At 44.2% G+C, this 23,447-nt stretch overlaps 1 protein-coding gene across 11 annotated transcripts in view; it reads left to right on the top strand.

Moving 5' to 3' along the window:
• The window catches only part of DOCK9 (dedicator of cytokinesis 9), a gene marked incomplete at both ends in the record, with an annotated part of 234,149 nt that extends 211,705 nt beyond the window's left edge, over positions 1 to 22,444 (top strand). For 6 of the 11 annotated variants that reach the window (XM_084234772.1, XM_084234763.1, XM_084234769.1 and 3 more), the window contains 8 exons: positions 5,486 to 5,608; positions 6,200 to 6,313; positions 7,784 to 7,930; positions 10,196 to 10,406; positions 17,296 to 17,486; positions 19,887 to 19,987; positions 20,157 to 20,295; positions 22,322 to 22,444. In XM_084234772.1, coding sequence (XP_084090898.1) covers positions 5,486 to 5,608; positions 6,200 to 6,313; positions 7,784 to 7,930; positions 10,196 to 10,406; positions 17,296 to 17,486; positions 19,887 to 19,987; positions 20,157 to 20,295; positions 22,322 to 22,444 — 1,149 coding nt within the window. Of the gene's footprint in view, positions 1 to 5,485; positions 5,609 to 6,199; positions 6,314 to 6,977; positions 7,014 to 7,783; positions 7,931 to 10,195; positions 10,407 to 17,295; positions 17,487 to 19,886; positions 19,988 to 20,156; positions 20,296 to 22,321 lie in introns of all 11 variants that reach the window. The other 5 variants (XM_084234762.1, XM_084234770.1, XM_084234764.1 and 2 more) reach the window with 1 other exon arrangement.
• Between the last annotated feature and the right edge of the window lie 1,003 nt (positions 22,445 to 23,447).

Genomic DNA, 23,447 nt, shown 5'->3' with positions numbered 1-23,447 from the left:
TGGAGCATTTGGCCCAGAGGAAGGCCCATACCCTCTATTGATAAATAATTATTAATCAAGTCAATCTAGGGCCATTAAAAATATACCTGGACGGCTGATCTACACAGATACCTTACATGGAGAGACAAAACATCATTTTAAGCTCAAATAACGTCTTCCTAAGATGACATGTCAACTGACTGTGTTATGTAGTGTTTGATGTTTGCCTTCACACATTTTCATGTCTCATAAAACTATCTACATTTAATTATTATTTACTTTTGACTAGAAAACTTTGATGGTACCAGCTTAGCCTCTGTTCAACCCTCCCCACTCCCCCAGCCTCATCCCTTGCCACTCTCTGATTGAGACTTTGGGCGCCAGTCCCTCAAACTCCATGTAAGTCCCTTGCATGCCTTCTCTCCTGGGTCTGTGCCATGCTCTTCCCTCCCCCTGAAGCCTCTCCCCTCTCCACCTTCCCATTACCACCCACCTCTCACCTCTGAATTCATTATGGCAACATGCACTTCACAGCTCTTCCAGCGGGTGCCCTGAGTCCCTGGGACATCCATTCTGCCTGCTCCGAAAGATGAACCTGCATGTCTTCGAGGGCCTCCTCCTTAAAGCAGTGTCACTCATGTATCTTAGCTTAATGGACCATGTAAAACCTGACCACATTTGGGAAAAAGTCTATTGAGCCATGTTTATAAATTCCAGAAAGTTATTTATTTACATAAATCTGCTTTGTAACCCTAGTGTCAAACATGCGCCTTGTCTGTAATAGATGTTTGGCAAAATGTATGAACAGGTCAGTTTTAAAAATCAGTGATGTGGTAACGATTATGCAGAATTATAACTTTTACCAATCTTTGGGAGACTTCAGTTTTCTATGAGATTGCATTAAAATTACTCCAGGTTCTTATTGTGCTGTCATTGCTGAGATATGGAACTAAGACTCTTGAGGTGTCTGTTCAACCAGAGTAAACAGGTGTCTTCATTGTACATTTATGTGGACCATACCACACCAGTTGAACCAAAGGTAGTTTTTTATCAAAAGTTTACTTCTCTTTGAACAAAGCCCAGGAAAGAGTTGGATGAATAGTCTGTAAGTTACACCTAAGAATAGCTGGGGAAAGTGGGCAGAGTTCCATGACCATTAGCTGTTTGTTATCAGAAGAATGCCTTGGCTGTTCACTGTTCTCGTCTGTCGTGGGAAATTGTGTCTTCTCAGAATTCTTCTAACTCCAGGATAGCCCCACAGCACCTGCAGGGAATCGGGGTACAGAGAGGAGAGCGCCCACCCAGTGACAAGGGAAAAGGGCCCATGGGTGGTTGCAGGAAGTGATGACTGAGCTTTAAAAAGGATGCGGAATTAGGCAGAAGTGAAAGGTGGGAGTGGGACTAGGAAGGAAAAGAGGCGGACATTTGAGGGACAGGGCATCCCCCAGTGGCATCCCCTAGTGGCTGTGTCTTTGACCTAAGATATGCCAGAAACTCCAGGCTCTGCTGCAGGACCCTTCACCGGCCCATTTCCCTGCAGCACATGACCGCAGTTCCTACCCAGTGATATTGCCGGTACTGAGGAGATGCAGGGAGATTTTTGACTGCCTACTATGCGTGTGGGATATTGCGTCACCCCATCAAAGTTAGTACCAAGCAGAAAGGAACTACTGAAGTAAGAGAGCTTTGTTTAACTGGCCTGAGAATGACTATTTAGTAACAGTTTTCAGAGCATTTTGATGGGTAAAATTTCATTTGATTCTCACAAACCCAAATTAAATCAGACTTTTATTACATTCCCCAGTTTGTACAAACATGGGGAAGAAAGCATTTTCACACTGTTAGGCAAGATTTATTTGTTGTGCTTTTCTCTTTTTATCATCAGAGGAGCGTACAAATTTGTCAGGCTTAGCCAAGATAGATGGAGTCTCTATTGGAGAAATCTAGGAGAGGCAAGCATCTTCACGATGCAGATGCACAAGGGAGTCAGGTGGTGTAGAACCTTTGGTGATTTCTTCTTTGTCTATAGCGGTCCTGCATTAGCGTGTTTCTCAGGCTCTAATGTCTCACCTAATAAGACCTGCAATAAAAGAACGAGACAGCTGGAGATGTCTTTAAAAGCATTGGTACAGAGTTCAGTCACACAGAGGACAATTTCATCATATATATGTTGTAAATCTGACATTTACAAGGAGTTATATGCCTTGCATTTTCTCCCATCCGTTCATAATCCAGTACTATACTTAATTTAAAAATTATCCCAGGTTTGAATGGTGCAACCCTTTTTACTATCTTGTTTTAAAAAAAATTTTAAGTCAGATAGTATTTTCTGGTAAATTGATTTCCAAATGTTTTAAAAATGTTTATTTTCTTTGGGTCTAAGGCATTAGGCCTATAATGAAATATATAGCCAGTTATGAAAACAGAGGTTCTACCTTCTATTTACAGTTTTATTGGAGGAGCCAGACATGGTAAAAAGCAACTCTAAAAACCTTGAAATATATATGTTAACAAATTGAATCTACAACATGTAAGCAGGAGAAATGTACCGTGACCAGGTGGGACATGTCCTGGGACATGTCCACATTGAAAAAGTCATCAGTGTAATTTATCCATTTAAGAGAATAAATAAGAAAAGCCCTATGACTATCTCAGTAGATGCAGAAAAATCATTTGAAAAAATTCAATATCCATTTATGACCAAAAAATAAAATTTAAAAAACTAGAAGGGGAAATTTCTTCAAAAGAAAGTTCCTACATCTCACCGTTCATTAAACTCAGTGGTGAAAGGCTGAAAGCTTTCTAAAATTGGGAATAAGGCAAGAATGTCTGCTTTCACTGCTCCTGTTCATCATTGTTCCAGGCGCTAGCCGGTGTAGTAAGGAACAAAAAAGAAATAAAACTATCTCTATTCACATAAGACAGTTGTCGTTTAAGACAGAGAAAAAGTCAAGGAATTTACAAAAGATGCTACTAAAACTATTAAGGGAGTTTACCAAGATCGCATTAGAAAGTCAATATATAAGAATCAGTCAACCTTGTTCCCATTTAAAGATTCTTATAGCAGAGCTTTGCTATGTATTGTTAATAATTATTGTATAATTCTTACGAGCAAATATATTGAATGAATTTCACTCTTATTCAAACAAAGCACTTTCCTTGGAAGGAAAAACCAAGATGTAAAGACAGTAGTTTACAATAGCATCAAAAATCCAAGAAAACCTCAGTGTCGGTCCCTATTGATCTGGATGCTAAAAGCTAGAAAACATTGAAGAAAGAAAGCAAACAATACCGAAATAAATAGCCTGGATGATTCAGTATTGTTAAGATGCCCCTTATTCCCAGATTGATTTATAGATTTGAAGCAACCCAGATCAAACTCCCTTTTGGAGTTTAGTAGAAATTGACATACTGATTCTAACATTTATATAGAAAAGCAAAGGAACTAGACTAGCCAAAACAGTTTCTGAAAACTTGGAATAGTCTTAACACCTGATTTCAAGATTGCTACAAGGCAGGGGTTCCCAACTGAGAACAACCTCACCTCCCCTTCCCCGGGGATATGCGGTGTGTCTGGAAACTTCTCTTTAATGTCAAGGTTGCAGGGAGGGAAGGGGAGTAGTCATTACTATGCTGGCATCTAGTGTGCAGTGAGCAGGGGTGCTTTAAACAGTCCATCATGGCAGGACAGTTCCCAGAACAAAGAGCTTCCTTATCTAGAATGTCATTAGTGTCTTTATGGACAAATTCTTCAACAAAGCTCTGTAATGGCTAAGATAGTAGGCCACTAGCACAGGACGGAGACTCATATATCAACAGAACAAAAGAGAGAAGTTAGAAATAGTCCCTGGCACACATGGTCAGTTTATTTTTGACAAAGTACCAAAGGCAATTCAGTGGACAAAAGATAGTCTTTCATTAAATGGTGTTGGAACAATTGGACATTCATATTGAAAGACTTAAAAGAACATTGACCTGTATTCGACACAATAATAAAAAATAAATCAGTGGATCATAGACTTAAATGTAGAACTATAGGACTTCTGGGAGATAGAAGTGGAGGAAATCCTTGAGGACTTGGGTTAAGTAAAGATTTCTTAGATTAAAAAAAAAGCATAATCCAGAAAAAAAAAACTTGATAAATCAGACTTCATCAAAATTAAAAACATCTGCTTTTCTAAAACACTGTTAAGAAAATCCAGACACAGGGCCTCCCCGGTGGCGCAGCGGTTGAGCGCTGGGTTGCAAAGCTGCCCGCGGCCTCTGCGGCGCCGGTTCGATCCCCGGCTGCTCCCCGGCCACCGGAGGAGGGTCCCACATGGTGCGCAGACTTCTCCTGCCGCCCTCTGCTCCCCTCAGCAGTGTACTTCGGTCCTTCTGCCTGCTCTGCTTCCCGCTCTGGCTCTGGTGAATTCTCTCACCCTCCCTCCCGCGCTTCTGACTGTGCCCAGTGCATGTATAAACAAAACAAACAAACAAACAAACCAGCAAACAAATAAATAAAGCATGCCTCTATTAAAAAAATAAATAAATAAATAAATAAATAAATAAATAAATAAATAAATAAAATATTTATTTAGGGCCTCCCTGGTGGCACAGGCAGTTGAGCACAGCGCTGTAAAGCTGTCCACAGCCTCTGCAGTGCCAGTTTGATCCCCGCCAGCCAACAGAGCAACCCTCATGGCGAGGCAGACCTCTCCTGTCTCACCTGCTGCTCCACTCAGCAGTGTATATCCATCATTCTGCCTGTTCTGCTCCCCACTGTCTCCGGTGAATCCTCTCCCCATCCCGCACCTCTGGCCTGTACCCCAAATAAATAAAATCTTTAAAAAGGAAAGAGAAAGAGAGAGAAAGAAAGAAAGCATTTAAAAAATATATGCATACAAGAACTGGGATGCAGACCAGAGGTGTGGGGGGTGAGAGGATTCACCAGAGACAGAGTGGGGAGCAGAACAGACAGATTGAATGAAATCCACTGCTGAGGGGAGCAGCAGGGAGACAGGAGAGGTCTGCTGCACCAAGTGGGTCAGCTCCCTGGTTGGGGATCGAACTCATGCTGCAGTGGTTGCCAATAGCTTCATAGTGCTGAGACTTAACCAGGGAGGCCACCAGGGAGGCCCCCGCTCTGAGATAATTTTAAAAATGTGGGTGCTTACTGACTCCATGTCTCCACATCATTGTTCTTCAGAAAAGAAAAAGAAATTTCTACATTATGTTTATAAAAACAGAAGAACAAAGGCTCAGAGTTTGTGTGGGCGCTCTCCATGGCTGTCTTTCCCATGCAATTAAACAACGACAGTGTCTCCCTCTACTACTGGTTGAGAAAATGGCCCCTTAAGAAAGAACATGATAAGTTGTAACAAGCATAGAAATTCGTGTTTAAATTACCTTGTACTTTGAAATTCTCCTCCGCGGTGTCTTAACCAGTTATTTATTCTGCAAGGGTGCAGTGCCAAGCTCCCCATAACCCTGTTTTCTGGCCGGGTGGGGCCTTCTCTCTGCCCAGGATGTGCTCATGGAGCTGCTGGAACAGTGCGCGGACGGGCTCTGGAAGGCTGAACGCTACGAGCTGATCGCCGACATCTATAAGCTCATCATCCCCATTTATGAGAAGCGGAGGGACTTTGAGGTACCTGAGTGGGTTTGTTCTCTCCTAGTTTGAAGGGACAATGAAATGACCTACATCCCCAGGCCTTCTTGCCTGCAAAGAGAACAAGCAGGCCAGGGTCAGTGGGGAGCCATGGTCTCCAACCTTCTACCCTCCAACCTTCCCCACTAGCGGGCACCACCCTCAGAGCCATCACACAATGGCCCATGGGCCCCCAGCTGTGTGCAGACCCTCAGCCCTGACAAGAGCTAGGAATTTGGTCCTGGCACAGAGAGGCTGTCCAGTTTCTTTTCACCTCTCAAGTGCAGTAGGAAGAACCAGTGCTAAAAGTGGCAACATAAGACTGTACCACCCCGACACTTCATGTCCACTGGAAAACAGGATTTGCTTATGCAGTGTGGTGACCTGGTGGGTCCCCAGTAAGCACGATGGCCTTTTGGGGAGGAAGCATGACAATACAGAACTGATGGCTGCCAGCCCAGTTCTGCAGTCAAAATACAGTCTTGATTTTTTGGAACTATGCAAAGAAATTTCCCTACATGATCTCATGTAGTTGTTATTGTAAAACACTAGTCGCCAGTGAGAAGAACTGGGTTTTGTTCTGCTTTCCAGAGGCTGGCTCACCTGTATGACACCCTCCACCGGGCCTACAGCAAGGTGACCGAGGTCATGCACTCAGGACGCAGGCTTCTGGGCACATACTTCCGAGTGGCCTTCTTCGGACAGGTGAGCCTCCCTCTGGCCTGGAGCTTGTCCCAAGGTCTTTTTTTTTTTTTTTTTTTTAAACTATAAAGGTTGTATTTTGTCAAGTGTCTATTCTCTATAAATGCTAATTTGATGAATTTGTCATATTTCAGATGATTCTTATCTTCCTCAGTAGTAAACTTTCTGCTTTTTTTCTTTCTTCCTGTCTTTTCTTTATTACTTTCTTAAGGCAGCGGTAAGTTCTCCCTCCATAAGACATTCTTAGTGGCCTTTTTGGTACTTCAGTGTGGTTGGCAAGTTTCCTTTTCAAGTTGTATGTCTATTTGTCCCATCATTACCAACTCCAAAAATTAACATTTTATTCCATTTACAGAAATAAATCATCTGGTTTTTTTTGAACATCTAGACTGCATGTTTTAAACCAATATTAAGACTCTGGTTTTCTTTGTCCCCTGTGCATCTTTATCTTTGATAATATAATAGCTCCACAAGTTCATTTTCCATTGTAATATTTCAGAAACCCTAGATGAAAGGGTCCATTTAAATTTAACTGAAAGTTTAACCTTCAAGTCTCTAACATGATTAGATGCTATAAATTATAATCCATTTACTTAGGGTGTGTGGTTTTCTATGAGCATTATATAACCTTCAATTTATTCTGTTATTGTCTTTTATAACTTTATAGCAATACCAGTTTACAGACAGTGAAACAGATGTGGAGGTAATTACAGTAAATGCTTAAAAAGCAAGTAATGTAGTAAAATGACTGCATTTAAACTCCTGGTTTGATGTGGGTGTTTTTTATTTCGTGTTAGCCTGCCTTTTTAGATACTGTTTTTGTACTGTTTTCTTTTTCAATGAGAAACATTTTTAAATTTGTTTCAAATATTAACCCAACTCTGAACTTTTAAATTTTCAACCTTTTTCACTTCCCATGCAGTTTGAAGCCTTGTTGAATTTCAGACGTGATTGCTTCTAAAACAAATGCTGACTGGTGATAATGAAAGTATTTTCTGATATTATGATGTTTTTCTCATCAGCAAAGCACAGTAGAATGTACCCAAACATTACATAACCTTTGCTGAACTCACTCCAGACCTGGATGCTTCAGTTTATGCTGTAAAATCCCATGTAAATGGGAGTGGCTAGGAGGAGGGACAGGCCTGCATTTCTGAGACCAGCCATGAGCAGCCTGCTGAGTCCCGTGGTCCTAAGTTTTACTTCTTGGGAATGTGAAACAGGCTTGAATTCATTTCACTCAACACTTAATGACAGCATTCTTGAATGAGTTTGCAATTTTGTGTTTTTTCTTTATCTTTGCACCCAGACATCACATTATTATCATTTTCCTTTCTGATGGAAAGCCTGTTTTAGTAGGATTTTATTTTAGAATCATTACTTTTTTTTAACCCTTATAATAAAAGAATCCTTCCTGATAGTTAGCCTTGCACTTAGGTTTGAGTATACCTCTAATTGCGCTTTGTGTCACAGGGATTCTTTGAAGATGAAGATGGAAAGGAGTATATTTACAAAGAACCCAAACTCACGCCTTTGTCAGAAATTTCTCAGAGACTCCTTAAACTTTACTCAGCTAAATTTGGTTCTGAAAATGTCAAAATGATACAGGATTCTGGCAAGGTATGACTGTGTTTGGAAATGTTTCATAGTAGTAAAATACTGTTTTGATTATATGCCAGTTTGCCCTGTGGGGTCCCTTTCATACAGACATTAATCCCATTTAAGGGGGGTTCTACCCTCATGACCTAATCACCACCCATCACCTAGTACCATTCCCTTGGGGGTTAAGATTTGAACACATGAATTTGGGGACACAGACATTCAGTCTAGAGCACCAGGCATCTGAGGGATAACTGGCCAGCTTGTTACCCTTCTCCGTGGGAACCTCGGATGGAGCCCAGTCTCCTCTGCCACATCAGCATTCTTGCACCTGCTTCCAGAAATCCATTAATACCTCCCACTCACTGCTATCTTCTTTCCTCTTCCTGGTCCTTTCCAGTTAGTTCTGTATGTCATTTTAACAGAGTTAAAAATGGATCAGAAACTGCAACGCAATTTTACTTTCCCAAACCAATATACTCAGGGTCAATTTGCCCTTTTTCTCTTAGACTAAAACTGTGTCTGAGTCAAGTCACAGCTTTGACATCATAACCTTCTCTCAAGATTCCCATCTGTTCTTCTTCCCATTTAAATGTGTGGCCCTTGCGACAGCAGCTGAGTTCCCAGAACTTCTCTCCCCCCAGACTGTTTGCCAGCTCTCTTCCATCTGCTGAGACATGCTGACAACTTGGGAAATGAAGACAAGGGAAATACCACTGAAAAATGGGCAAAAATGTTCATGTCCACTGATTTTAAGTTTTATTGTGAAAGAAAGTTAAGTTTAATAAGTTTGAATGCATTTATAATGATTGACCAGGTGGCTTTTTGGAAAGTAGAAATAATAACTTTTTGACTTTACTTTCTTAACTTCCAGTTTTTATTTATTATTTTTTATTTTATATATTTTTTACACCATTTTTCATTTTTGCACAATGTATGCATTTTCATCTTGGTGATAGTCCCCAGACAATTCCCACCCCCCTTGTTTTGATCCTACTCCCTCCTCCACCCCCCACCTCGTAGTATGTCTCTGGTTTATAGTTGCTTGTTGATTTTGATTTTTACTTTTTTATTTTTTATATTTTTCCTACATCCAATTTTTAAAGCATTTTTACATCTAGTTTTCACTTTTCTTCCCAAATATCTGTTAATAGTGATGCATGATCATGTGAGACCCTCTTGTCCTCACTTGTTTTCCCTCTGCTTCCAGATAGTCTCTAAGACCCCTGCAAGACATTTCTCCCATGTCCCTTTCTGTTGCTCTAGAATCTTCAGCACAATTACATGCACAAAATTGATTTGTCTGCCTAATAAATTAGCTCTTGTTTCTATGTAGGAAATGCCTATTTTAATTTGCTATCATGTTATAAAGGTTGCAGCTAATTCTAATTCTGGCATTATAGTTTTAAAAGCATTTATGTGCTGAATTAATAAGAAGCTAACCTTCTGGTTAGATTAATATGCACCTGTGTTAAATTAATTCATTTATATCTGTTGACATCTAATCTGTCTATAGGTTAATTATAATTTAGGGGTCCAGATTTTAAGCATTATTACTAAAATATTTTTCTCTCTAAACCCAAATAAGTTGAAAATACAACTTGGGAAACAATCAGAGAAATCCAGAAAGTTTCGACAAGAAAATTAGTATAATGTAGTCCAAAAAATCCAATGTTTAGGGAAAAATGAGGAATTCTACATTAAACAAAACATAACACCTAAATGCAAAATGTGATCATTGATTAGATTCTGGCTCTAACACAATTGCTATAAATAACCTGGGGACACTTGAGAAGGTTTCACAAAGACCCTAACATAATAGGGTATTGGGTGCATTGGGCAGTTGGCATTAATGTTGTTAGGGTTGATGATGTATTGTGGTTACAGAGGATAATGTCCTCATTTTTAGGAGATGCTGGCTCAGATGTCATAATATAAACAAAATGGTTCAACTACAAAAAAAGTCTCTATGCCCATGTGTTAAGTGTGTGTGTGTGTGTGTGTGTGTAGCTAACATGTATATGTGCATGTGTATAGACAACACGTGTATTTATGTGCATGTGTATAACTGACACATGTATAGGTGGGGGCATATTTAAAACAAATACAGCAAGATGTTGACAGTTGTTCTAAATCTCAGGTGTGTAGGTGTTCATTGCACTATTTTTTCCAACTTTTCTGAAAAATTTAAACTTTACTAAAATGGACCCAAAAAGTACAGCTTAGGTGTGGCTGGAGAGAGTCCTTCAAATACAAACCATGTTCTCTTCCTTTGTTCATTTATAGGTCAACCCCAAGGATCTGGATTCCAAGTACGCGTATATCCAGGTGACTCACGTGACCCCATTCTTTGATGAAAAAGAATTGCAAGAAAGGAAAACAGAGTTCGAAAGATGCCATAACATCCGCCGTTTCATGTTTGAGATGCCCTTCACTCAGACGGGCAAGCGGCAGGGCGGGGTGGAGGAGCAGTGCAAGCGGAGGACCATCCTCACAGGTGCGTGGTCCAGGAGGGGCCAGGTGGCCTGGGGTCGGACGTAGGACGAGGCCCCGGTGTGCAGTCTTGGGAGAAATTCACCAAGAACCAGATTCTGCTCTTAATTTGGGGAAAAACCACAGACCTTGAGACTTGTAAATCTTTGTACAGAAACTGATGACTCTGAATATGAGGTGCAACGTTTATCTAGTAATGAATTCGACATACATGTGGATTCATTGTAATGACAGGTCAGTTGAAATAGTTCCATGTTTTATTAAGGGGAAAAATAGGATCCCATCCAGACATCAGCCTGGATACTGAGATCTGGAGCTCTCTAGGAGCTTCTAGATTGGAAGGGCCCTCTGAGATCAGTTAATGCTCCCCATGCATCTGTTTTTGTCCTACCTTTACCTAGTGCTTGCTTTTGAGCACTCCTGTTTTCTCATCCTACAAAGATGTATCATGTCCAAGGCATGGTGAAAACTGAGTCACTTACCAGTTTTCTTTCCTACGATGTGACTCAGTGCCTCCCCGAAGACCGGGCCCTGGCCACAGCAGATGGGTTTGCAGAGCTGTTTTCTGGTGATGCTGCCATCACCCTCTCACTTGTGACTTTTCTGGGTATCTGTTTTTACATTCTTCTTCCATCGACCAGAAGTTCACATCCAGTATAAGGTCACTTGGGCTTTTTTAGAGCTGGTGAGGACAGCGCGTCTTACCTTCCCCAGAATGCTCTTACGCACGACTCCAGGCCATTTAGACTCGTGAGCCCTATGGGAACCCCCTAAATGGGTCCGGGTCCCTGGCCATGGTCCCCGCACATGGTCCAGTGTCCACCTCCTAGAAGGAGACCCCTGCGTGTCTGTCACACAGGCCCCCACTAAGAGACTATGGTGGCCAATCCACAGGCCTAGAGGCTGTCACTGAGAGCAGCCGGCAGCCTCCAGGCTCGCTGCGTTCAGAAGCCTCTGGTCCAGCCTTGGCGGCTTTGACCCCTCAGTGCCGTCCTGCTGCCGCTAACCCATTCTCAGAGCTGTGCTTTGCATCATTGCCCATCCCTCACACGCAGTCTCTTCTCAGGAGAGATTTTTATCTCCTAGGGGAGGGGTTATCTTTTACAGTTGGCACCTGACTGGGTGTAGCGGCAGGGATGGGCACAGTGAAGTTTCTCTATTATCCGAGCAGGCAGAATAAAGGAGGAGAGAGTCCTGGAGGCCTTGGTGGCTTTTCAGGATTTACCAGGTACACAGCAAGTAGAGGTGCTAGGGGGCCGGGGCCCTGGAGGCTGGCAGGCCTCTCAGCCCACAGCAGGTCTTCACTCTTTCTGGGCTCTCTGGCTTTCTGGGCTCTCGTGTTCTCTCGGCTTCTCTGCTCTTGTGTTCATTCTCTGCTCTCTCGTGGTTCTCTCTGCTGGCGTCCCCATGACCCCTCCCTTATAAGCCCAGAATTAGCCCAGGTGAATCCCATCTACATATGCCCACACCCTAGGCATGCATGCCTAATGGCAGGAGGGCAGAAAAGTCTGATACTTTTTACCTTACCTTACACTGGGGTAACCTAGAATAAAAAGCACTTTCTTGATCTTTAAAAAAAGCCTAATTGGGGCCTCCCTGGTGGCGCAGCGGTTGAGTGCTGGGTTGAGAAGCTGCCCGCAGCCTCTGCAGCACTGGTTCAATCCCCAGCCGCCGGGCGAGGGTCCCACATGGCGCGCAGACCTCTCCTGCCGCCCGCTGCTCCCCTCAGCAGTGTACTTCGGTCCTTCTGCCTGTTCTGCTCCCCGCTCTGGCTCTGGTGAATCCTCTCATCCTCCCGCACTTCTGACTGTACCCAGTGCTTGTATAAATAAATAAATAAATCTTAAAAAAAAAAAAAAAAGCTTAATTGGTGTGGAATTGGAGAGGGGCAGGGACACCATGTGGAGGGGCCCAGTGGTCTGTGGTGGAGGAGGCACCTGGGGGGGTTCCTGTGCCTCTGAATGTTGAAACATTGTTGTCAACCAATGTTACCTCAAAAAAAAAAAAGCCCCAGAAATTTGAAAGAATTGAAAAATCAATGAGGAGGCCTGTTCAGAAAGCCCAGCCTGTCACCAGACTTAGGTGCATTTTTTCTGTGAGTGGCCAGAGTCAAACCTTAATAGGGCCCATTTGCCTGGGCATGAGCTGAAGAAAGTGCTGGTCTGGAAGTGGCTGTTGCCAAGTCTCCTATCTGGGCAAAACCATGAGGCATTCCGAGGAGACAGTATAATACGGTATGAAAAAGGAGCACTGGACTGATGTCAGGAGAGACTCCAGTGTGCACTGAAAATGGCTGGTACCGCAGAGAGAATATGGATCTTTCTGAAATAACTCAGACCAGCAGTTTACAGAAAATGTTTCAACTTGCTTATGAGGGACCCCGGAGAGCAAAGTTAAAATTTTGAAAAAGACATTATTTTTTATTTATTTACCTATTAAATTTATTGAGGTAACATTGATTCACAACACTGTATATGATGTAGAGGTTCAGCTATATGTCACCACCAGAGCACCTCTCATCCTCCACCACCGTCCATGGTACCCCCTCCCCAGCTGGGTCTCCCTTCTCACTCCCCCTGCTGGCAACCTCAATTCTAGTCAGATTTTTGGGTTTTGTTATTGGCTTGGTTTTATCTGACCCTTTGCTTTGTTTCTCTATATTCCGCATATAAACGACACCATCCGGTATTTCAAAAACCACCTACATTCTTCGAAAAAAAGAGGTCCTGCTCCCACTTTAGTCATAATGAAATAACTAGTAAAGCACAGTGTTGTTCTTGGAAACCTCAGCCTCTCCCCATAGGAATTGTTTTTCTAATGCACACAAATACTTACTATGCAAGATAACTGCATTTCTAGGTGGAGTCCTTTTATGAGGATTACTATGTTTATCTCAGCAGCTGTGGTGACCTTAAATTAGTGCTTTTATCAACGGTTGTTCTGGGTCAGCCAGTAGCATCACCTGGGAACTTGTTTGTGATGCAAAGTCCCAGGCCTCACCCCTACATACTGAATGGAGCAGGGACGGTGCCCATCCTGGTTAAAGCCCCTCCAGGGGATTCTGATGCTCAGTTTACTTTAAACCTAGGTCACTGGTGAGTCAAGGTCAGAATTTTTCATTAGGACTCTTTCTCTTAGGTAGTGATGTGGGCTTATGAACAAGGTGTTTTCTCTGGCCAGGTTTGCTTCGGGGTTATGGTTTGCCATTTTGTCACAGAACTGCTAGAATTAGATAAAAGATGTGAGCAGAGCTCTGGCCCTGCCAGAACAGAGGGCACAAAGAGTGACTCTGCTGTAGACATGTGCGGGGCCCACACGTGTTGTGGCAAACAAAGGTTTGCTGGGCCAGGAAGACAATGGGACAGAAAGTGTTATAGGGCATGGAATTAGCTCAGGACATCTTTTCCCCCTAACAAAAGGAATTTTAACAAGTGGCTCCAGCACACATAGCTCTGTCCCCTGGAAAGAACTCCCAGTGACCCCTGACTCCTGGATCAGGCCATCTGTCAAAATGTCTTTTAGGTGGTTAAGGGGAAGAGCAGTAAAAGGCTCTTTCTGAGTTTCAGGCCTTTGTTGCCTTTGGCTTAAACAATCCCTGGGGCACCTTTGGGGAAGCCAATTCTGAACCCCTTCCCGACCTGGCACAGCTGTAAGGCTGAGAAGGCACAGGCACTGCAGAGCCTGCGCCCTTCTCACTGTGTGACCTTGGGCAGGTTGCTTAACCTCTCTGTGCCTTAGTTTCTTCATCTGTAAAATGAGAGCGACACTACCCATTCGGTGCCCCAGAGCTTTGTAAATCATACCCAGGAAAGGAAAGAAGGGACTTTATTTTGCTGAATCTCGGCCACCATGACACTCCTTGACCCCGAGGTGAATGATAAGCAGAGGAGATTATAGTCCAAGGAAACACACAAACAGGGGTGCGGTTTTGCCCTGAAAGGTCAAATGAAAAAGCTAGTCACCAGGTAGCATCAAGTGCCAGAGAAGAGATTATAAAAACACTACTGAAACATGTCAGCTCTCTATCAGCCTCACATTCAAGACACCCCAGGAGGATATTCCAAAGACTTTGAACTTGAGAGCTTGCCCTTATGTTATTCACTCCTTAGATTCTGCCTCCTCTGCTAGCTTCCAGCCTGACCTTTGGCCTTTTGAGCTGTGGCCCCAGCCCTCCCTGCCTCTGAACCTGTCAAAGATCTACTTTCCTGCATGCAGCAGCGATCTGCAGTTGTGGGATCATTTGAAAAACCCATTTCTCCCCTCCGGGCGCATGTCTGTGTCACCCCTCCTGAGTCGCTGCTGCATCCGCCTCCTCTGCCCTCTCCTGGAATTCCTGCCATGGAGTTTCTTCCTCGTCCCTGCTCCAGAGTCTCCCAGGTCATACCCAGACACCCCTCGCCGGGAGGGCGGCCCGCCCTCTGTGCATTCTCAGCAGTCCCTGCTGCCCGCCCGGCCCGCCTCGTCCTCTACCCGTCTTCCTCCTGAGGCTGCACGTCCCTCTGCGGCGTCGACAGCGCCACCGCGGCCCCCTCGGTCGCCACCTAGTCTGTCCTCCCCAGGCCAGTTTGCTCTTCCGTTGACCCGGGGGGCAGCGATCTCTTCATTCATTCGCCCGGATTTCTCGAGCTCGAGCCGTGTTCAGCTTGGCGCACTCACAGAGCTGCCTGGGCTGTGCCGCTCACAGACAAGAAGCAGTTCCTGGCAGGTGATACGTGTTCCGGGCAGAAGCAAAGGAGACTGGAAATGTGAATTTGAGAGGGAGTTTGCAGTTTCAGTGGGGTCGCTGGGGTAGAGCTCGCCGAGGAGGTGGTACTGAGTCCAGACGTGAGTGAGGTGAGGGGCTGCGAGCAGCAGACGGTGGGTTGCTGCCCCACAGGGTCAGGTGTGGCCTGGGCATGCCCGCACCTTGCAGTGGGTGCTGGAGGCCAGCTAAGACCCATGGAGCTCAAGAAGGCCTATTACCCAAACTTAAAGAGTGCCAGTTGCTGGGGGCTGAGAACAGTGAGTGCCTGAAATCTGGGAGAAACTTCTCACTTATATTCTTCCACCTCCCGACTCAAAGATCAGAGGTAGTTTGGAGGGTCTCACCCAGTTGTAGGTTTGTGCGTGAACAGGTCATCTGTAAGAATCTCATTTGTACCATACAAGTACATCTGTCACATGATGTCTCTTCCTCACTCCTTGAACCTCAAGTCCCATAACAGAAGGACGTGATTGGCGCCATTATTCTTTAGAATTTACAATCCTGTAAATTCTCCACATGTATGATTCATGGATTCTTTTTCCTTTGCTCATTCATTTAATGCTGTTTTATTAGTCGTCTGGTCCAAGAAGAACTCAGGGGTACAGAATAATTTCCTTTGTATCCCAACAGGGCTAAGACCAAGGTGGGTGGGGCTGGGGGACTCCTTGTCCAGAGCACTCAGGGAACAACCAGTCAGCCGGACCTGGAGTTGGGTGAGCCTGAGAAAGGGGAGGAGAGGCCAGAGCAGCAGGCGGGCGGCAGACACAGGGGCCTGGCAGACACGGCACTGGCTGAGGGTTCCCAAGGTCATGTCCTTTGCCTCTCCCAGGCTCCGATTACTGTCATAGGAGGCTGAGTACTGGGGGTACCTTCCATGGACATCCCACAGACATCACACTGAAATAATGTTGCAGCCACATGTGGTCCTCAAAATGACTATGAAGGCTCTGTGGGCACGTTGACCTGGCCGTGGCCCACACCTGGGCTCCTAGGCCTCCGTGAGCCCAAGGCGGTCCACACCCAGGTGCTTGACCATCCAGGTGGCTGGTGGCCGCCTCCCACCCCCTGGTTGGGAAGCAGCAAGGCCCAGTTCCTGTTGTACTGTCCAAGAAGCCTTGGGTCCTCTTATAAATAATAAATCCTGGATTGATCGAGCTACAGCTGAAAGCTGTGTCTGCAAGAAACACAGACGATAGAGATACAGAGCCTTGGCCTTTGATGGATCGAACATGTAGAGGCCAGAACAGGCCGGGGGTGTGCAAGAGGGTGATGGTCTCCAGCTTCCTGAGGCTTTTGTAGGCCCCTTGGACCGTGTTGCACTGGGAGCTGGTGTTGGTTTGCGTTTTGTGATGAACCCGTTTGGAGTGAACCCTCCCAGCCACTTGCTAGCCAGTAATGAATGCAAACATAACACTCCCACCTTGCTTCTGCTCGTTAAAAAGTAAAGTAAGCTTTTCAGCGTAGATCTACATGTCTGTTAGTAAATATATGTTAATTGAGAATATTACAGGTCTTTAAGTGTGAAACAGATCCAAATTAGAACTGTTTTTCTGTTCATTTTTATAAGTCTTTGGTATTGATAGGTTCAGGTTTCTTACGGTGATAAATCAAAACAATATTGATTAGATCATACTTGTTATTTCTCGTTGCCTTCTCTGATTTCTGTACATTTAAGCACGTGACTCAAAGTTGTTCAATGGAGAAAAATGAATTTCCCAGGGATATTTTTACGGAACTACCTTCTGGCCCAAATCTGTGATGTGACATCTCGAAATGCTTTGGTTTCTTAAATATGTCCAAATCCATCTTACCCCTGCTTATTCTTTTATATCACAACTTCCAAGGAAAGCAGGGCATCCGTAGATGAGAAAGTGGAGCAGGGGATGAAAAAGTGATCCCGTCAAAGGCAGGATTCAGACCTGAAAGGTTAGCAGGGACCCAACTCACTTGACTTTCGATGCCACAGCCTGCCATTCAGCACACGCCTAGATAGAGGAGGTCGGTTTTCTGTCTTGAGGAAACTGGCACATGACTTGGGCAAGCTTTGACTTCTGCAGCTGTAAGATGGGAATAGTACTTCTCAATAAAATAAAGAAAAATAAAGAATGATGCCAACCATGGACTGACGCTGGGGCCGGTTCCTCCGCAGCTATACACTGTTTCCCATACGTGAAGAAGAGGATCCCCGTCATGTACCAACATCACACCGACCTGAACCCCATCGAGGTAGCCATCGACGAGATGAGCAAGAAGGTGGCCGAGCTCCGGCAGCTGTGCTCCTCGGCCGAGGTGGACATGATCAAACTCCAGCTCAAACTCCAGGGCAGCGTGAGTGTTCAGGTGAGCGGACAGCCAGGACACCCCATTACCTTCCCCGAGTCTGTGCAGTTTCTCCTGACACCAGAGAGGGGGCAGCTGGGCAGCCCCACCCACCCCTACTGTCCCTAGGGGGTCCACTTGGGGCAGGAGACAGGTGTCCATAGTCTCCCAGCTGTTCGGGAAGTTGGGAAATTCTGGGTACCTTCTTGAAGCATCAGGACTTGTAACTAGAAGGCTGTGTGGACAGCTGTAGGTTTTCTTAGAAAACATGTCTTCTGCTTTCTGGGACAAGTGTATCTGAAAAAGCACCTTGGGATTCACTCTCTTAATATTATATTTTGATCTACAGAAACCCTTTATTTTATTTGTGTTTTATTATTAATCCTTTATTATTGAACAAATTATTATTATTAATCCTTTATTGTTGAACAAATGATTATGGTGAGCACATGGATGAACATTATGAAGGCTGTGGTTTAAATTTATTGGCAGGACTTTTCCAGGTTATCCTTTGTTTCAAAATTCTTCATTTGAATATTACCCAATGGATCAGTTTTTCCCTTTGCTGGCAGCATTTTCTGTGTCCTCTATTAAGAAATCTGCTCTTACATCTGTTTCAAAGACATTTTGCTATATTTTCCTAAGTTTCTTACATGGCTTCCTAGGAAACAGGTAAATGATAGATCCCCTCCCTCCACGAACCAATATTCCTCTTGATTTATTGATATTTTTAAGTGTTTATCAATAATTTTCACACGCCTTTTGCATATATATTTGCATATGTACATTTTTATATATGTACATTTTTATATCTCAATACCACATGTATTTACACTTGTACATAGTTATGTGTGCATATGTCCAATTCTTTTTCTCTTTAAAAAAATGTACGTTTGAGAAAGTTGCATGTAGATTGTAGTATGCAGATGCTGGGGTTTTCTTGGTTTATTTTCTGCCTTCAGTTTTTGCACCCTTTTGTCAGATCCACTCTGAGTCATTGCCTAACATTTTCCTAAATGTCATTCACCACAAAAAGATTTACAAGATGTTTTCTGCCTCTTCCTTTATGATCCAAAAGACTGCTGTGCCAAAATAAGCTATCAAGTGAATGTCATAGATATTCTGGCAACGTGAGTGATTACTTATCGGGGCCAGAGGCCACAGCTTCTGCAGCTAAAAACAAAGGCAATCAATAACCTGACCAGGAACCTCCAGTCTCTATGGAGAGACAGTCTCGGGGTGTGGGTACCCAGAAAGGGTGGGGCTGAGCAGGTGGAGCTTGCTAAAGGGCAAAATGTGCCCGGCCATTTGACAGCGACCTTAGAATTTCACCAATGCCCAGTCATCTTAAAAAGCAAAGAATTCCTTGATGAGATGAGATTATGTTCTCTCACGTGAGGTCACCAAGGTAATAACTAAGTTGGAGCCAGCAGAAAGCAACTTGATCAATTTACTTGGGTGTTTCTATAATTCTTCCACCAAGAGCCTCCCCAAGGGTTTCTCCATTAGGTTATTGTGTCATCTTTGTCCTTGGGAGGGAGGGGGCACCAGCTTTTCTCTTTGCATCTTCTTTTTTTTTTTTTTTTCTAGAAAACGTATTTATTTCCAATCTTTTTTTGTTCTCTAGTAAATATCTTTATTTTTTTTTAAAGATTTATTTATTCATTTATACAAGAGCTGGGGTACAGGCCAGATGCGCAGGAGGGTGAGAGGATCCACCAGAGACAGAGTGGGGAACAGAACAGGCAGACTGATGAAATGCACTGCTGAGGGGAGCAGCGGGCGAGGCAGGAGAGGTCTGCTGCTCCATGCGGGACCCTCGCCTCTAGGTTGGGATCAAACCGGAGCTGCAGAAGCCGCGGACAGCTTCACAGCGCGGCGTTCAACTGCCTGCGCCACTAGGGGAGGCCCTCTTTGTATCTTCTTCAAATTGAATATATTGCATGATTTTGGATGATCAGTCACTGGATCGTCCGTCCTCAGGGTATTAGTACATTCCCCACACATATCCAGTCACACACAGTGGCTCTTGCCACTGTGGCCCTCTTGGTGTAGATTCTCACAGCCCTGCCCTGTCCTTGCTATGCACAACCTACTCACCGTGGATCAGAAACACAGCCATCTCCGCACCAGTGGTGACTCTTTGGCCTCGAGCAAGTCCTGGCATTTTCCAATCATGGGCTTTTCCTACATGTGACGACCCAGGCTCATGAGTGCCCGGAGGGTGGCCCAGATGGGCCAGTCCCTGCCAAATAACAGCACAAGCTTTTTTTTAGTTTCATCTTTGGGGTCGTCAGTTCCTGGAGAGCAGGGGTCATGCCTACCTCTGATAGCATGTTTAGCACTAGTCCACTAAACCTCCATCCACGAGACTGGCTGTTTCCTTCCTAATGTCCTTTCAACTCTTCGTTCCGCATGCAGGTCAACGCTGGTCCCCTCGCCTATGCCCGGGCTTTCTTAGATGACACAAACACGAAAAGGTATCCTGACAACAAAGTGAAGTTACTCAAAGAAGTTTTCAGGTAAAGCACCCCAAGGAGGTCCTTTTCTCCAGTATTAATTATCATTTGTATGCTTGTTCATTGTATCATTTGTATTAATTAATCATTTGTATGCTTGTTCAAGAAAGAGACGGGACCGTCACTCTTTGTCCTTGATGTGCCTTTATTTCTCTCTCCCACACCTTTGCAGGCAATTCGTGGAGGCTTGTGGTCAAGCCTTAGCCGTCAATGAACGTCTGATTAAAGAAGACCAGCTAGAATATCAGGAAGAAATGAAGGCCAACTACAGGGAAATGGCAAAGGAGCTTTCTGAGATCATGCACGAGCAGGTAGGGGCCGCCCTGGCTCTGGCAACCTACTCTCCTTCTCATTTCTAGGAACCATACTTTTGTGGGGGTCTCAAGGTCACCCCGTGGTGGCCTGAACCTTCTGACATCCTTCCAGAATGTTGATAGCTGAGCACCATGCCATAGCCTCTATGTGCTGCCCCCTCCAACCACAGGTGGCCTGGGGACCAGCTAACAGCTTGCTCACTTGTTAGATAATAACAAGTTATCCAAGAACAACAGCATCCACCTTCTCTCCGTTGCTTTTTAGCAGCGATGCACTTCCTAAGTTACCTCCGTCCCCAACCCAGTCTAGTTCAGAGGAACAAATGAACGAGAAACCTGAGACAAAACACCCATACTCTTCCTAGAATTTGTTGGATGTACCCAATCCTTCGCAGGAGCAGGATTTACCTGGCATTATCTGTTGGATTAAATGTTCTTCGACATTCAAAAAAATAGGATTGTCCAATTGTTGACTAGTTGCAGCTTGACCCGGATGGCCCTGAGCATTCTTCATGGTGTTTCTTCTTTCTTTGTCATTATGGGCGTCTTTCCTCATTACAGTGCTAGTTTCACCTTCCTGCCTGAATTCCTTCCAGTAGGATTAAGTATCGGGTTCAGTGGCCATCCGAGGAGAAAGCTGCCAGGGAGCCAAGTGGCTGTCAAGGAGCAGCCTCTACATAGGCACTTTGGGAGGTGTCCATCCCCCAGCACCCACAGAGACTCTCTGCGGGGCCAGTGCTGGTCTTGACCATCAGTGATGGCCCTGTGATGGCACACACTGCTTTTGTCTGTTCCCTGCATTATTGTCTTTCAGTGTGGCAAAGTGGAAGCCAGGACCCTTTGTGCCAACTGCATTATCAAGTGATAATTCGTTAGGAAATTTGTATTTCAGGAAACGAAATGAAATGGCCAAGCTTTAACATGCATGTTTTTTTTTTCCTCCTCTCCATGCTAACATGTTCAGATGGAATGGTAATGTCATTTTTTTAATTTTCCTTTACTGAACTGACTCACAAAGTTATTCTGAGTCTGGCAACTGCAGGCATTGGCACGTTGGCCAGGCATGTGCAAAAGACATCAGCCCTTTTCTGGGCATTTAGAAAAGTAGGAAAAAATTAAAATAATTAAAGAAATAAATGTGTGAATGATTAAGCCGAAAGGGAAGGAAGGTCTCATGGAACAAGTACTTGGAGAAAGCTCAAGGTCTTTTCCACAGGCCTAAAGATTCCTACAGAAGGGGGCTTGGTTGGGGTGTGCCAACATTTGGCAAAAGGTAAAAGATAAAAAGAAATTATGGGCTGAGAATATTAGCAGCCGCCCAGATGGTATGGACATTTCATGCAGTTCTGTGTTCTGTGCTGCACCTTGAACTCTGCATTATCTCAACAACTGCAGATTGACCTCCTTTGACCCTTTAAGCACAAAGGGTTATGGCCCTGAGACTTGCTTTGGTTTTTCCAGGGAAGCCTCTGAGTTGTGTTTTGTTCTTTTTGAGTTTCCACCTGGCTAGAGCACAAGTCTGGCACTAGAATTCCTGCCTGCACGACGGAGTGTGAGAACATCCTAGTCAGGGCAGAAGGCCAGCCACTACCTCTTTCTCTGGATGAAAATCTATGAACCCCTAAGAAAAGGAGCCAGTAGAGAAACACATCGCCCCCTATTCACTTTTAAAGACTTTCCCATGGGGCAAGACTAGGTATGTCCCCATCTAGTACCTGCAAGATAAACTCAGAGTCACCTTATGATTTGGTGAGTCTAGAAGTTTCTCCACTCACTAATTTGTAAAAGAAACAGAGCATGTTCTTGATTTTCTCCTTATAATCCTGATCTGCAAATGGCATTTACTAGAAGCATTGACATAATCCCTCTGCACATCTGGCCAGTGCCACACTGTGAGAACAGCGCCAGCCACACTGTCTGTGCACGGGCTAATGCGTGGTGTGTGTTTCACCAAAGGCACCAGTGTGAGAAGTGTTTGTTTAGGGCCTTCCTCTTGGGTAATGTTGTGTTTCTGTGCCTCAAGATTTGCCCCCTGGAGGAGAAGACCAGCGTGTTACCGAACTCCCTTCACATCTTCAACGCCATCAGTGGGACTCCGACCAGCACCATGGTGCATGGAATGACCAGCTCCTCCTCGGTCGTGTGATGTCACCTCATGGACTGGATGTGGGGGATTGCTTTGTCATTTGCAAACTCAGGTTGATTTCCAGAGCTCATCACTGGCTCGTGCAAGACACGAGGAAGACCAAGCACCAGACCGGGCCGTCAAGGGGTGTGGGAGAGAGAGGGAATAAAGAACTGGGTTATTTCGTAGCAGATTTTCTAGAAGAGTACTAAGAGGGTGCACATATTTTTTTAAATCTCACTGGCAATATTCAAATTTTTCATGCTGTCTTAACAGAAGCATGTGGTGGACACTAAGGCTGCAGTTAAATTTTATTCTTCCTTACAGAGTAGTATTACAATAAATGGCCTCGAGTCAACAAATGTTCTGGGATGTACATAGCAGGGATCGTAGCACTGAAATTGAGCCTGGGGTGACCTTTTGCCTCTAGGCTGAGCTGGAAAACCTTGAAAATATTTTTTTTTCCTGTGGCACATTCAGGTTGAATACAAGAACTATTTTTGTGGCTAGTTTTTGATGATCTAAGGGAACTGACCATTGTAATTTTTGTACCAGTGAACCAGGAGGTTAAGTGCTTTTATACTCATTTACTTGCATTTAAAATATATGAAAGTGGAAGAAACATAGGTGAGCTTCAAACTAGTCAAACAGTTTAGAACCAAAGGCCTGTATTAATAAACAGCTATGCTAAAACTTTTCAAGTAGTGCAGTATACAGTGATGTACATAGAGTTTGTTAATAAAGTCTCAGCCCTCTGTACATATGTGTCACATTTCTACATTTTTAATACTCACATCAGCTTCTGCATTAAGTTTAATTGTGACAGATTTGTGCTGTTCGTAGTCTCTGCGACACACTCGACTTCACTGTTTTATTCTTGTACATAAAAAGTGCAATATGGAGATGTATACAGTCTTTGCTATGTTGGGTTTATAAACTGTTTTAAAACCTTTTGCCAAAGTGGTAGAGTATGTAATTGGTAAATCATAAATCCTGTGGTGAATAGTGGTGTCCTTCACAGCCT

The sequence above is a fragment of the Talpa europaea genome, assembly GCF_964194135.1.
Source record: "Talpa europaea genome assembly, chromosome: 6".
NCBI classification, from domain to species: Eukaryota; Metazoa; Chordata; class Mammalia; order Eulipotyphla; family Talpidae; genus Talpa; species Talpa europaea.
This window is presented reverse-complemented; position numbering and strand designations above follow the sequence as displayed.